The sequence below is a fragment of the Pterocles gutturalis genome, unplaced genomic scaffold (assembly GCF_000699245.1).
Source record: "Pterocles gutturalis isolate BGI_N339 unplaced genomic scaffold, ASM69924v1 scaffold52234, whole genome shotgun sequence".
Lineage (NCBI taxonomy): Eukaryota > Metazoa > Chordata > Aves > Pterocliformes > Pteroclidae > Pterocles > Pterocles gutturalis.
In genome coordinates, this window is record NW_010137885.1 from 17,817 (window position 1) to 32,514 (window position 14,698).

The 14,698-nt window shown below is 36.7% G+C and overlaps 1 protein-coding gene across 1 annotated transcript in view; it reads left to right on the top strand.

Moving 5' to 3' along the window:
• STAM (signal transducing adaptor molecule (SH3 domain and ITAM motif) 1) overlaps window positions 1-14,420 on the top strand; it is a gene marked incomplete at its 3' end in the record, with an annotated part of 19,786 nt that extends 5,366 nt beyond the window's left edge. Inside the window, exons 2-12 of the mRNA XM_010082718.1 lie at window positions 765-840; window positions 928-1,023; window positions 1,572-1,718; window positions 1,991-2,081; window positions 3,914-4,106; window positions 4,428-4,522; window positions 5,774-5,862; window positions 7,547-7,634; window positions 11,973-12,027; window positions 12,340-12,493; window positions 14,245-14,420. Coding sequence (XP_010081020.1) covers window positions 765-840; window positions 928-1,023; window positions 1,572-1,718; window positions 1,991-2,081; window positions 3,914-4,106; window positions 4,428-4,522; window positions 5,774-5,862; window positions 7,547-7,634; window positions 11,973-12,027; window positions 12,340-12,493; window positions 14,245-14,420 — 1,260 coding nt within the window. The remainder of the gene's footprint in view (window positions 1-764; window positions 841-927; window positions 1,024-1,571; window positions 1,719-1,990; window positions 2,082-3,913; window positions 4,107-4,427; window positions 4,523-5,773; window positions 5,863-7,546; window positions 7,635-11,972; window positions 12,028-12,339; window positions 12,494-14,244) is intronic.
• Window positions 14,421-14,698: the final 278 nt, after the last annotated feature.

A 14,698-nucleotide genomic window follows, 5' to 3' on the forward strand; every position in this document is an offset into this window, starting at 1 on the left:
CCCTCTTTCAGGGTTATCTTTTCAGGGCTATTCAACAGGTAATGCTTGTATGCCCATGATAATTCCTACCATAGCCTCACTCAGCCTTGCACCAGCTTTAAAGACAGAACAAAATAAGAGAAAGTTACAGAGATTTTAATATGCTAAACTGTGTCTGAAACTCCCACTCAAATTCTTTCTTAAATTTCCTTTTCACATTATTTCGATCTACCATAACATAGGTAAGACTTGAATTCTGTATTTAATTGTTTTGAAACTTTGATGTAGAATGTCTAAGTATTTTCTAAATACTTGTTGTTTCATTGCATATCATCTTTATAAATGTTATTCTGTAGATTAAAAGAGACTCTGAGGAACATACTAGTGGTAATTTAAAAAAAGAATATCAAAAGAGTGTTGGTAATACTATGTAAGCAAATGTTCTTAGATCTATATATGTGAAATACAGAAAAGTAGGTGCATGGACTAGAGACAGTTACAGTTCTCTAAGGGATTTTATCAGTTTCTGGAGTATTTACAGTAACTGTCACTAACTACAAAAGGTAATGTAACTTACTGAGAGGCTTTGATAACTAAGAAAGCTAGCAATCCTGCAGATAGAAGTGACTACAACGGTTAATGGTGTTAAATTATATTTTCAATATTACACTTATAAGCTACTAAATAATTTATTGATGATGTTTGGGAGAGCTTGCTGTCTGTTAATGTTGTCATGCATTGTCATGTGCCATTACATATTTTTTTAAATGTCTTGTGTTTTTTAGGCCTAAGGACTGTCTCCGTTCTATTATGAAGAGAGTAAACCATAAAGATCCCCATGTTGCTATGCAAGCATTAACAGTAAGTTCTTTTTAATGCAGTGCTTTTCCTTCCTGAAAACTTATATTGCAAAAAATCTTCTCTGAGTGTTAATCTTTCTTTCTTTAGCTTCTAGGAGCATGTGTATCAAACTGTGGTAAAATCTTTCATTTAGAAGTCTGTTCAAGAGATTTTGCCAGTGAAGTGAGCAATGTGTTGAATAAGGTAATGTATTGCACTGATTTATACAATTTATAGAAAAACTAAATCAGACAGAGAATTGGGGTAATCTGAAAGTGGAAAGGGGTCTGCTTTTGGAAGACTGGAAGTTTGGTGGTGGAGGAAAGGAAACAAGATTACCGGGAAGACGGTGGCTGTGAGAAACAACTTCCTGAATACCACTTCACACTGCAGTTACTTACATACTCTGTTTGAGGGAGGCAGGGTGTGTTAATTTATAAATATACAAATTCATTTTCATGTTAAATAACAGCAGTGAAACACGAAATACTTATGTGGTGAAATTGAGATAATACAGGGCTTTTATATAACCTTGTTTTACTCTATGTTGGGCCTAGTATGTATTGCACTAGTACAAGCACAATGCTGGTGTACTGTTCTCCCTTTCTAATAAAGATATCCTTTAGTGATACACTTGACTTTAAAATAAAGTGTCTATATAATTTATATTGACAGTAACAAGAAATTATTTGAAATCAAGGAATTAAGAACAGATTCCTACATTATTTTACAAGTTTCTACTGTTCTTGTAGGGTCATCCAAAAGTTTGTGAAAAGCTGAAAGCCCTTATGGTGGAATGGACTGATGAATTCAAGAATGACCCACAGCTTAGTTTAATATCTGCTATGATAAAAAATCTTAAGGAGCAAGGAGTTACTTTCCCAGCTATTGGTTCACAGGTATATTAAATTTTGTTGTTGTTATTAAAGAGTATCACAAATTCTTTTTATCCTCAGTTCTGTATTTTGCATTTTGTAGTCTTGAATTGTATAATATGTTTGGCAAACAAAATGAAATCTCTCTTGTCTCAATAAAATATTCCTTTAAGGGGTGAAATGCTCTGATGTACTTTAGAGTTTTATATTGCAGATGAATACAAATCAAAGTGATGAACTTAGTGCATTGTCTGTTTTTTGTTGAATTAATTTTTATGTCTTTCACTTTTGTCTAGGCTGCTGACCAGGCAAAAGCAAGTCCAGCTCTAGTTGCCAAAGATCCTGGTACAGTAGCCAACAAAAAGGAAGAGGAAGACTTAGCTAAAGGTGAGTACATTTATTTGCTGACCCGGTGAGTATATTGGTAGATATCAAATAAAGCAGGAACAAATGTTTTGCTTCCTTCCTCTATGTGAATATTATATTTATGGATTGTGGTTATGATTTCTATTCCTTTCATTTTGTACCCTTCCTGGAGGCTTAGAGATTAAAACTATTCTGTGGGTAAAAAATATGAAAAATTCCCGATATTTAGTTTTTTTCCCTTGCCAAGCTGAAACAACAGAGTAAAAAAATCTGCAAAATCTCATGTTAAGGACATACTTCAGTATGGAAATATTTGATACAAGTTCTGTATTTAGAGTTTCCCTCTTCCTGGGGCGAGTGGAGCGTATTTATTTGCAATTTAAACATTTGATGGAAGGAGACAATACGTTGTTTGCAAAGTTGGGTTCAGTATTTTGGGTATAAAACTTTTATTCCTTTGAATAGTTGCTGTAAACATAAGGGGATGTTAAATGCCTCACTGCAGTCGCAGTAAACAAAACTAGGCTGGTTTCTTTTGATTCACTGTTGTACTAAGGTATATTTAAAGGCCATTTAATGATCCTACAGTAGACATATGTGAAGAGTTATTCTTAGAGTAGTTTGATCTTTATGGTCTTGATACTGTTTTTTGAGGTCAAACTTGAGCAATGTAAAGGCATCAAATGTTAGCTCTCGTACGTAGCATGGCTTTGGGCCTAAAGTTGTAACAATGACTGCTCACTCTGTAAGTGAAGTTCTTGTGCTAGTAGTTGGTGGATGTTTGCAGTTTCTCATCTTTGATATAATTTTTTCTTGTTTAGCTATTATCTAATATAGCATTGATTTATTTAAATCACCATTAGCCCATCTGAATATGTTACTAATGGTTTCTTCAACAGTTGATTCACCAAAGTCTACTTTTCAAGGGATCTGTGTCTCAAAGGTTCAGATTCTGCATGGGTTCTCTAATGTTTGCTCTCTCGTTTTTTGTCTCCTGCTCTGTCCCTTCTTAAATGTGATCATTTTTTTTCACAAACTTGGAGTAGTTTAGTAACAGCAAAACCTTTCTGCTCAGTCAAGTTTGATTGAAAATCAAGAAATGTAAAATTATTCAAGGAACGATAGGGAGAGAATAGGGAGAGAAAAGGAATGAACAAAGTTTTGCTTGTCTAAGAAAAAATGTTTTTCTTAATTATGAATTAAGGAGGCACTTTTATACTATGAGGGTGACTGAGCACTGGCACAGGTTGCCTGGGGAGGTTGTGGAGTCTCCATCCATGGAGATATTCAAAAGCTGTCTGGAGTTAGTCCTGGGCAGCCATCTCTAGGTGGCTCAGCTTGATCAGGGGATTGGACAAGATGACCATCAGAGGTGATTTCCAACAACAACCCTTCTGTGCAGTTCTCTGATTCTATTAATTCAGGATAAAGACTCCTGATCTAACAGAGAAACAATGTATACCCAAACAGCTGTATCTTTTTAATGTTTCAAGCAACCTGGAAAAATTGAACATCCTGTATGTGCTAGTAAGAATGTAAATACTTTACACTAGTTCAAGATTATAACAATAATAATAAAAAAAGGATGACTTCATGAGTTGTCCCATTTGTGCTTGCTTAAGTGCTGTTTATTCATCCTGTCCGTGTTGAAAGCCTCCATAAATCTATGGGCAGAATTATGTTCTCTTTTTGTAAAACATCTTTTTGGTTTTTTACCATTATTTATAAGTGAAAGGCAGAAGTTGATGATGGTGCAACAGCAATGGAATTTAAATGTTTCAAAGAGTTAAATTTTCTTATAATTCAACCCATTTTTATTGGGAGTTTTTATGTGAATAACTCTTCTTTTGTAGCTATTGAACTGTCACTCAAAGAACAAAGGCAACAGCAAACAACACTTTCCGGTTTGTATCCGAGCACCTCCAGCCTTTTGACAAATCACAAACATGAGGGCCGTAAGGTTCGTGCAATCTATGATTTTGAGGCTGCTGAAGACAACGAATTAACTTTTAAAGCTGGAGAACTTATAACTATCCTTGATGACAGGTAATTTATATAGAATGGCTACTAGAAGTATATTAGACTGCAAAAATCAATTGCAAATAATCATATCTTCTATGTAGAAGCATACATTGGAATAAAATTGCAATAAAATGTGTCTGCATATTAAATACTTTAGTTATCTCAGATTTTTTTACATACAGATGTAAATACATAAAGATTCTTGTATAAAGATTTCTGCGTATATGCAAATTGTATTTATATGAAAGTTATACAAATGCCATGTACAGTGCAATTCTTAGGAACATTCCATGTGAATATGGGTTTTTTAATGTATGGGGTTTTTAAATTTTTGTTTATCTTTAGTGATCCAAATTGGTGGAAAGGTGAAACTCATCAGGGCATAGGATTGTTTCCATCTAATTTTGTAACAGCTGATCTTTCTGCTGAGCCAGAAATGAGTAAGTAACATTATATTTATGTATATAAGTTAAGCCTTGCCATGGACCAAGGGATATTTCAGTAATAATTTACTTTCCCTGTTTCCTTTTACTTATGATAGAGTTCAGTTGCAAGTTAATGTGATAATTGAAGTAAAACTGAGCCCTTGCTGTGTCACAAACAGTCGTGTCTTTATGTGTCAGACCAAGGTTGCCCAAGCTGGCATCTGCTGAAAATGTGATGCTGCCTACTGCTGGCCTTGTTGGTAGCTTCCTCGAGACTTACTTAACAACTCTATTGACACCTAGATAAATGTAGGCAACAGCAGTTTTTTTCCAAATTGCCTTTTTGCCTGGTTGCAGCGGTACATATCTAATCAAGAAAAAACTGAAGGCCCCTGGCCAGATAGTAGTTGGAGACAGATTACCACTGTTCAAACAATTCAAGAAACTTACATACTGTAGGTATGTATGTGTGCATAATGGAAGGAGGTTTTTTCTCTGTATTGGTTATCTTCTTGTATCTATATCAGTCTAACCTACTCTAAATACTTAATTCAAATATTAAATATTAGACAAGGTTTTAAAATGCTAGAACTGATTTCTGTAATTCTGATGGTTTTGCAAGCTTAGTCTCCTGCGATCTCAATATGAGTGTGCTAAAGATATGAGCAGGTCAGCAGAATTTCATGCTGTATGACTCATTTGTTCTATGTTAGGAATAACAGATAAGAGTACTATGATAAGGATAGCATTTGGCAGCTCTTTTTTTGTGGCCTCTGCTCCAGAGGAATGAGATGCTTTTGCAGGTACTGTTTGATGGAGAAGGAACAGCAAAATCTATACTTTGCTCTGGAGAAAGGAAGGCTCTGGTTTGTCTTAGATGATTTTACCAGTTTTCTTTTAAACCTGACTCATTAATCCTGTTTCTTCCAGTCACTCTCTCTTAGTCTGTTTTCCTGACTTACTAAGTATGTTATGTGTGGGGAGACTATGATAAAGACATTTGTTTCTATTTACCTTGTATGAACTGACATTTTTTAAAATGCAATTTATGAATTTGTTTAAGAAAATTGTTTAAGTCTATGGAGATGCTTTGACTTTCAAATGTCAAATTTTGTTAAATATTTTGTTAAATATTAATTTTTTAAATTTTTGCAGTAGATGCTTCAAATGCAAAGAACTTAGGCAGTATGCTAGCTGTATAACATTTAAGTCATTGATTTGTTTATTTTAATTTTATAAAAGAAAATCTGCCTGTTTATCTTACAGTGAAAGCTGAGAAGAAAACAGTGCAGTTCAGTGATGAAGTTCAAGTAGAGACAATAGAACCTGAGCCTGAACCAGTTTATATTGATGAAGTAAGTGTAATACAAGTACTGATTTTCAACTTCTGGTACATGTAAATATGTGATGTTTAACCTTTTCATCTTGTAGTTTAAAAACAATTTGAAATATCAGGAGAACATAATCAAAATAGAATGGGAAGAGGAAGTTGATTTAACTAAAAAAAAAAATCTGCAGTATTCTAATTTGTTCATGTATCTTGAAGTTCTTAGGAATTTCTGAAACTGAATTTGGACACGGCATTCCATTTAGGGCCCTACTCCAGGATTGTACAGCTGTTCACCTCTAAACTAGAAGCTTGGTGTGGAGTGACGCATTTGCTTTCAAGTTTTAAGTACTTCAGGATACATCGGATATATTCCTCTTGCGTGCTGTCTTAGATATTTCCAGTATAACCACCACTGTCTTCCCCTAATCTGAAAGATCTCTTTCCTTTTCTGAAAACTGTGAGCTTTTTATTGCTCTGTAAGTAATATTTAGTAAGATTTGCACAATCTCACCACAGTGATTCTGCAAGATTCCCAGGATGTTTTCCCCTGCTTTCCCCCACCCCGCCCCCTCTCCCAGGGGGCTTAGAATTGTTCTCTTCAGAATTTTCCCTTTCTCTGTCATGACCTTCCATTTCTTTCTCAACTAGGGTTTTGTCATTGTTTTTTGAAATGAAAAATCAGTTCCTGCCTTCCTGAAGTCCTGTTTAACTCCTGCCTCAAATACTCTTCCTCCCAAGAGATATTAGTTTGTAATCTGCTGAAATAGCTTATCTCAGGTCTGCCTTGAGGTGCCTTCCAGCTTTTGTCTTCTGTGATTCCATGTTGGTTTATGTTTTAGTGTCTTGTTGTGTTTTGAAAATCAACATAGTATAATTTTTAAGGAAGCAGTTAGTTTTGCTTCTTCCTGCCTTTCGTGGGGTTAAGGAGGAAGAAGCATGTTTTTAATTTCCACTTTGATACAACCTGTATAACTCTGGCCTGTTAAAGGCTGTTTGATAGCACCCAGCTAAAAAGTGATTTTTTTTTTTTTTTTTTTTAGTCATTTACGTGTAATGTTTTGTTAAGCAATATAGTTCATTCCAAGACATTTCAAAGAGTTTATGCCTGTTAATTTTCTACCCTTTGGTATTTTTATAAATGAGTTGCACTTAATCAAGGATAACTTGTTCTTAAGTCAACCGTGCAACCCCTCCAAACATCATCTTAAAAAAACCTTTTCATGCATGTTATTTATGACATTGGTTATGTGCTGATAGGCCTCATACACTTACAAAATGCAGGGTAGCTTCTCAGTGAATTTAGTTTTAAGTACCCATTTCTTTTTTAAGTACTCTCTCAATGTATTCTGTCAAAACATTTCCACTAATCCCAGTAGGTGGTAGTATTACATACGTGATAACTAGAATGGAAAAATAGAAACTGCTCAGAAAATACTGTTCAGAAGGACTTTTAGGAATAAAGGAGTATTCTGCATGTTCCACTTGTTACTGCTAATAATTTTTATCATTTGGCTTTTCCTTGTTCAAGTATCTTCATTCCTGTAAAGCAGCATGTGTGATTAGTATTTTCTTAAAAGTTAATGTAGATGATTTCCAAGTCCCAAGAGATGCAAATGGCTGTTGTGATCAGGTACTTTAATTTACTGTCCTGGAAGTGTTAATTTTCCCCCCTCCCCACATATGCCCTAATTACGCAATTTATGTCCTAGGATAAAATGGACCAACTCTTGCAGATGTTACAAAGTGCGGATCCATCTGATGACCAGCCAGACCTCCCAGAGCTGCTTCATCTTGAGGGTAAGAAAATCTCATGGGTTTTGTTGTTGTTTTCCTCTCTAGTAATTACCTATGTCAAAAAAAATTGAAATGAAGCTGGAACTACTTCAGCTTCGTGTGCACCACCACAAGCATGCCTGAGAACAGTGCCTGATCCATAATTATCTTCTCACTTCCTGTTTCCCCCATCTAAGAGAAGAAAGTGCAAAATTTTAACTTAAAACAAGTTCTCAAGGAAACTATATTCCATATTCTTTTCCTTCATAGAGTAGCACAGCATGAGTTGCAAAAGGAGTGTAAGGAAGATTCCATGAGGAGCAGCAGAAATACTACTGAGGTTTAGACTAGATCTGTGGGTGTCCCACATGCTTTTCACTTGCATGTGTATTTCTATAGGTCTTTAATATTAACAAACACCTTATAGAATGCTACAAATTAGACTAGTCCTTTAGACTGAAATTATTCAGACTACCTCTACAAAGAGGCATTATAGACCATTCTACCTGGGTTGATAAATGCACCAAATTTTTGGAAGGGATCTTTGGAGAAGGAAGCAAAGAAACTTAGTAATTATGAGACAGAACACTGGCTTAAAATGGCAATTCAGATAGGACCAGACTTTAAGAAAATTACAGATTCCAGATATATCTAGAATTTCATCAGAAAAAAGTGCAAAAGCTTGTAAGCTTTTGGATATCTCTCATCTTTCCACACCCATCTGGTTCATCATACCCATAAATGGATCCCGTTTTAGGAACTGCCCATCAGTGATGTGTCTGTGTGTATTCTAGTTCCACTAAAGCTAACGAGGGGTAAGAAGAAACATGAATGGTTTTATTCTTTCAAGTACCAAATATAGCTATAGAGGCTGTTGTGTAAGAAGCAGAATGTCTATATCTGGTCCAGGACAGAGGCAAAGAAACTGAAGGTGTGCTTGTCAAGCAACCTCCAGATATGGCTTACTTTAGGATCTCTTTTCAAAATGCATTGTGAGATCCTTAGAACTGCTAAATTTTATATCAAACTGTGGGACTAGGGAAGGTGTACGCCTCTCTGGAAGGAAACTGGAGACCTGGCCCTCGGAGAAGGTTGAGGTACTCAATGACTTCTTTGCCTCGATCTTCACCGGCAAGGACTCTGGCTGCACCGCACAAGTTGCAGAAAGGGAAGGTAAGAACTGGGAGAAGGAAGATCCGCCCACCGTAAGTGAAGAACAGGTTTGAGACCATCTAAAGAATCTGAAGGTGCACAAGTCCATGGGACTTGACGAGATCCATCCACAGGTCCTGAGGGAACTGGCAGATGAAGTTGCCAAGCCATTAACCATCATATTTGAAAGGTCATGGCAGTCTGGTGAAGTTCCCACTGATTGGAAAAGGGGAAACATAACCCCCATTTTCAAGAAGGGTAAAAAAGAAAACCTGGGGAACTACAGACCAGTCAGTCTCACCTCTGTGCCTGGCAAGATCATGGAGCAGATCCTCCTGAAGGCTCTACTAAGGCACATAGAAAATGAAGGAGAGGTGATTGGTAACCAGCATGGCTTCACCAAAGGTAAATCATGCCTGATAAACCTGGTGGCCTTATATGATGGAGTTACGGCATCAGTGGACAAAGGAAGAGCAACTGACGTCATCTACCTGGACTTCTGCAAAGCGTTTGACACTGTCCTGCATGACATCCTGGTGGCCAAATTGAAAAAATATGGATTTAATGTATGGACCACCTGCTGGATAAGGAATTGGCTGGATGGTCGCACTCAGAGAGTAGTGGTCAACAGCTCAATGTCCGAATTAAGGCTGGTGACAGGTGGTATTCCTCAGGGATCAGTACTGGGACCGGTGCCATTTAACGTCTTCACTGGTGACGTGGACAGTGGGATTGAGCACACCCTCAGCAAGTTTGCGGAGGACACAAAGTTGTGTGGTGCAGTCGACACGCTGGAAGGAAGGGATGCCATCCAGAAGGACCTGGAAAGGCTTGAGACGTGGGCCAATGCAAACCTCATGAAGTTCAACAAAGACAAATAGAAGGTAGTGCACATGGCAATCCCAAGCACAAATACAGGTTGGGTGGAGAATGACTTGAGTGCAGCCCTGAGGAGAAGGGTTTTTTGGATGTCAGTAGATGAAAAACTGAACATGAGCTGGCAATGTGTGCTAGCAGCCCAGAAGGCCAACCAGATCCTGGGCTGTATCAAAAGAAGCATGACCAGCAGGTTGAGGGAGGTGATTCTGCCCCTCTACTCTGCTCTCGTGAGACCCCACCTGGAGTACTGCATCCAGTTCTGGGCCCCCCAATGCAAGAAGGATGTCAAGCTGTTAGAGCAGGTCCAGAGGAGAGCCACAAAAAGGGTCAGAGAGCTGGAACACCTCCCCTATAAGGACAGGCTGAGTGAGTTGGGGTTGTTTAGCCTGGAGAAGAGAAGGCTTCAGGGGACCTTTATAGCGGCCTTTCAGTACCTGAAGGGGGCCTACAGGAAAGGTGGGGAGTGACTTTTTACAAGGGCATGTAGTGACAGGATGAGGGGTAATGGATTTAGACTGGAAGAGGGCAGATTTGGACTAGATATTAGCAAAAAATTTTTCACTGTGAGGGTGGTAAGACACTGGAACAGGTTGCCCAGGGACGTTGTAGATGTCTCCTCCCTGGAGGTGTTCGAGGCCAGGCTGGATGAGGCTTTGAGCAACCTGGTCTAGTGGGAGGGGTCCCCGCCCATGGAAGGGGGGTTGGACCTAGATGATCTTTAAGGACCCTTCCAACCCAAACCATTCTATGATTCCATGATGGCTCCTAGAATCTGAAAGCTGTAGTGTAGACAGATGATCGCTCCCCAGCTACCTACAACAGTGCTTGCCAAATGTATGGCTGTGTGTGGTTCTACAGCACCATATTCAGGACTGTACCTGCTCTACACGCAAGTACGCCTTAGGTAGCTACTATTTTTGGCATAGGTTCTGGGAATTTTGTTACAGATGTGTGTTGGATCTTGGGTTCCTACCATTGGTGGCAGGTGCTGGTCAACATTTGATAAAAAACCACTTCATTTCCTTCAGCCATCCAGATGTCCAGTCACAAATGTCTTTAAATTAGAGAGCTCATGCTAACACTTTCGAGAGCCCAGCATTTGTGGTCGGCAGCAGTGCAGTCATCATGTTTCTGTACAGACATGTAAGCGATCCTTGTCATGCCTTTTACCACACCTTGTGTTACACATAAAAATAGGCAGAACTTACACCAGGTTTTACATTTTTTCCCAGCGTTTCTGCCAATATGTTACTGATCCCAGGTTCAAAGATGCAGATGGGTGCCTTTCATACAACTCCTCTTTCACCTGGAGTTGCCTTCAAGGAACATGTCAGTTATGTCCTTTCACCCATCATGGCCCAGAGGCTTTCAGGACCTTCTGCATCTCTAATTTGTGAAAACTGGAAGTTCCAGAGCTGCTTGTAGTGTGTTTAAGTCATCTTTGATGCCTGAATCTTTTTTTTTTTTTTTTTTTTTTCCCTCTCAGTTTGAATGTTGAGTGGCTCTTGGTAATAAATACATCTGTTGATTAGTATATAGTTCATTGCTTGGATAAGAGGGCACATTTTGTGTTCTGGAGTAGGGTTAGACTGTAGTATCCCCTTTCAGCTTCCTTGTCTGTTTATTTTACATTTGTCAAACTCTGTCTTTCTGTTAGTTAACTGTGGTTTGCTTGGCAGTATGAACCACGTGTTCTTGTGCTGAAAGTTGTCTGGGGGTGCATTTTTATTTATTTTAATTCTTTTCCATTCTACTTCTGGTAAGTTTTTGTGCTGGTTTTGGCATGTGTGAGTGGTTTGAAAAAGCCCCCTTCCCCCAGTTCGGATGCTAGTGAGATAGTAATGTGCTTATTAGTGTCTTTGACCTGCAGATTATTTCAGTCATTGCGTCCTATTTTCCCCTTCATTGTTTTCATAGCCAGTCTTCTTGTAGTAATGTTAGTTGAGCACGTGATCTAGGTTGCAGTGGCAAATGCAAAAAAGAGATCACCTTTCAGATTTGCCTGAACTTTTTTATGCAAAATAGTTTCAACTTTACACTCTCTGGATATTAAATGTTTTGTTTCGCTTTATTTTTATTATCTTTTAAAAATATACTTTTAAAATTGTACCACTACTGAAACCTTCAGCTGGATCTCGTTCTTAAATTGTTCATGACACTACCCCTGTTAGTATAATTTTTTTGTCATACATATTTTAGTAACGGTTTTTTAAAAAATTTGGACTAGCATCTATACTTTTCTATGGGATATTTTTTTTTAAAGCTGCTTTCTGACCTTGCAGTATGGAAATCTTTGTTACTGTGATACATTGTAATGTCTTTGTGTTCTAGCAATGTGCCACCAGATGGGACCTCTCATAGATGAAAAGTTGGAAGATATAGACAGGTAAAAAAAGTCGTGTGTTTTGACTCAAATTGGTTCGTTCTTAGAAATACCAGTGTTGTTACTTAATATCTTAATCATTTCTGTGCATTCTGGCAAAGAAAATAAGTGTGTTTATTAGTAGCTTCTCATTTGGGAGGAAGTCTGAAGGGGTTTTTCCTAGTCACATAATATTTTGTAGCATTGTACTGCTTGACATTCTGGCACCTGTCAGGCATCACTTCACAGGTAGTTAGAATATGTTGCTTATCACACCTCATGAAGATTCCCCGTCTTGTCTGTTCTGTAGAATAAACTGTAAAATATATTTTCTAGGAAACATTCAGAACTTTCAGAGCTCAATGTTAAAGCCATGGAGGCACTTTCTTTATATAACAAATTGATGAATGAAGATCCAATGTATTCCATGTATGCAAAGCTACAAAACCAACAGTATTATATGCAGTCATCTGGTGTTTCTGGCTCTCAGGTATGTCTGTAACCTTTAATAGCCATTGATGTTTTCACGTACATACTGAACTCTTGTTGATTTCTTATGAATTATTACTGATAAGCAGTTTTTCACGAGCTAACATTTTTACAAAACTTGCTCAAATATTTTTTACAGTATACTTCTCTACATTACTAAAATAAATATATATTAACATATAAAATGTGGTGGAATGTGTTGATTGCAAGTAATAATTTATTTCCTGTTTAAATTGCACATAAAATTAAAAATTAAGGCAGCTAGGGCTTTGCATAGTGGGTCAAAGAATGTAAAGAACCAAAGGAGTACAATTCCTGTTTAAGGTTATGCCCTCCCCACCCTAAAATCAGTTTCTTCTTTTACTTTGCTTTTTTTGAAAGATCAGTAGAGAGAATCTAGTATTTAAATTACTGAAGTTAGAAATCATAATTCTTTCATGGCAGCATTTCCGCGTAATTGACTGTTATTTTTGCGTAGGTCTTTTGCTTTATTAATATACAATGGTATTTTTAAAAGGTCCTTTAAACATTTAAATGTTTAGTTCCATAGTCTAATGCACACTTGCTATATTCTTTTCCTGTTCATAGGAATACATAACATTTCAAACTGTTTTTTCAAATCTTGCATTTTGAATGAGTAAAAAAAAAAAATTCAAGCCAATTTACTAACACCTGCACAGTGTTATGTAAACATTGAAGGAGATTTAGTTGTTTTAGCTTCCTACAAATACCTGCTTTTTTTCAGTGTCTTTTAAAGAAGGGGATGTTTGTTTTTGCAGTGTCATTAAGAGGAGCATTGTCTTCCATTCATACAAATTAAGCAGTCATGTTGTGACACTGTCAAATATTTTTAATGTTTTATGAATGGGCATGTTTCTAGGGATTCTTAAAGGGAAAAATAGAATTTTGTCGTGAAGACAAGCCAGTATAAAGTTCTGAAAAGTTAGGAGGTCTTTGCTGGCTTCTGAAATTCTTTTGTGATATTGATAAGCCTTCTATGAATATGTCATCTGAGATTCATGGATCTTAAGAGCTGTATATCATAAACTTATATGAACTCAGTTATGCATGAGACCTTGTAATTTCTTCTAGTAATTTATGTTAAGCCAAATAATTAATGATTGAACAAAAGCATACGGTTTAGAAATTGTCTTGATTTAGAATACAGTTGACACATCTACTAGCAAGCTTTTCCTCTAGTTGTGAAACATTACCTTATTTTCAATTGAAAATTTTCTTAAGAATTCTTTTTCCTTTCTGCCCCACTCAAACAATTTTACAATGGCAGTCTCAACAGTTACATGAAATGATGGGTTAACTAATTGCATGAAAATAATACATTATTGGCTTTCCATTTTAACAATTCTACTTAGTGAAAGTTATCTGGCATCACAAAGTATTCTGCTTTGGACTGCTATTTGTTACATGATTTAAATCCTTTGGTATCTTCATTCAAAAGTAGAAGCTCTTAATTAGCATAAATGATAGCCATTAAAATAAAATTTGGAATACAAGGTTCCCAGTAAACTGTTTGACCTTTTTGCTACTGGAGACTGAGGTTAGAAATGTAAATAGTGTCCTTTGAAAATCTGGTCATTTTTTCATACTGCAACACTTAATAGAAGACAATCATTTGCTTTCTATTAAAACATCTGTAATAAAAGGTTAGAGAGGCTGTCTTTAAGCTCTAAAGTCAGATATTAAATACTAGATTTTATTTTATTTTTAATATTCCTTTATTTAACTTCCTAGGTTTATCCGGGGCAACCTCAAAGTAATGCATATTTGGTGGCAGGGAGTGGACAGATGGGCCATATTCAAGGCTATAATCTTCCTCCTGAACAGCTCTCTTCTCTCAGCCAAGGCACAGTTACTCCATCTGCCAGCTCAGTACTTCCTGGTCAGCCTGCACAGACATCTTACACAAAGTAATTTGAAATATTTTCCTATTCAAGGTTAAATCAATTTAAACATAAAGGACTACAGATAATATTTAAAGGAGATATTTTTTTTTCTTGTAGAAGTATAATTGTAAATACAACCGAAAGATACTTCAGTGCAATTATTTTCAGTGTGCTTTTATATTGGTGTCATGTATTTGGTAAAAATTCCTGATGAACTTCAAACTTCTCTGTTGTTTTTATAATTTTCTCTATTTTTAAATTTTGTATATAAGACATATATAATTGATATACTTTTTTGTATA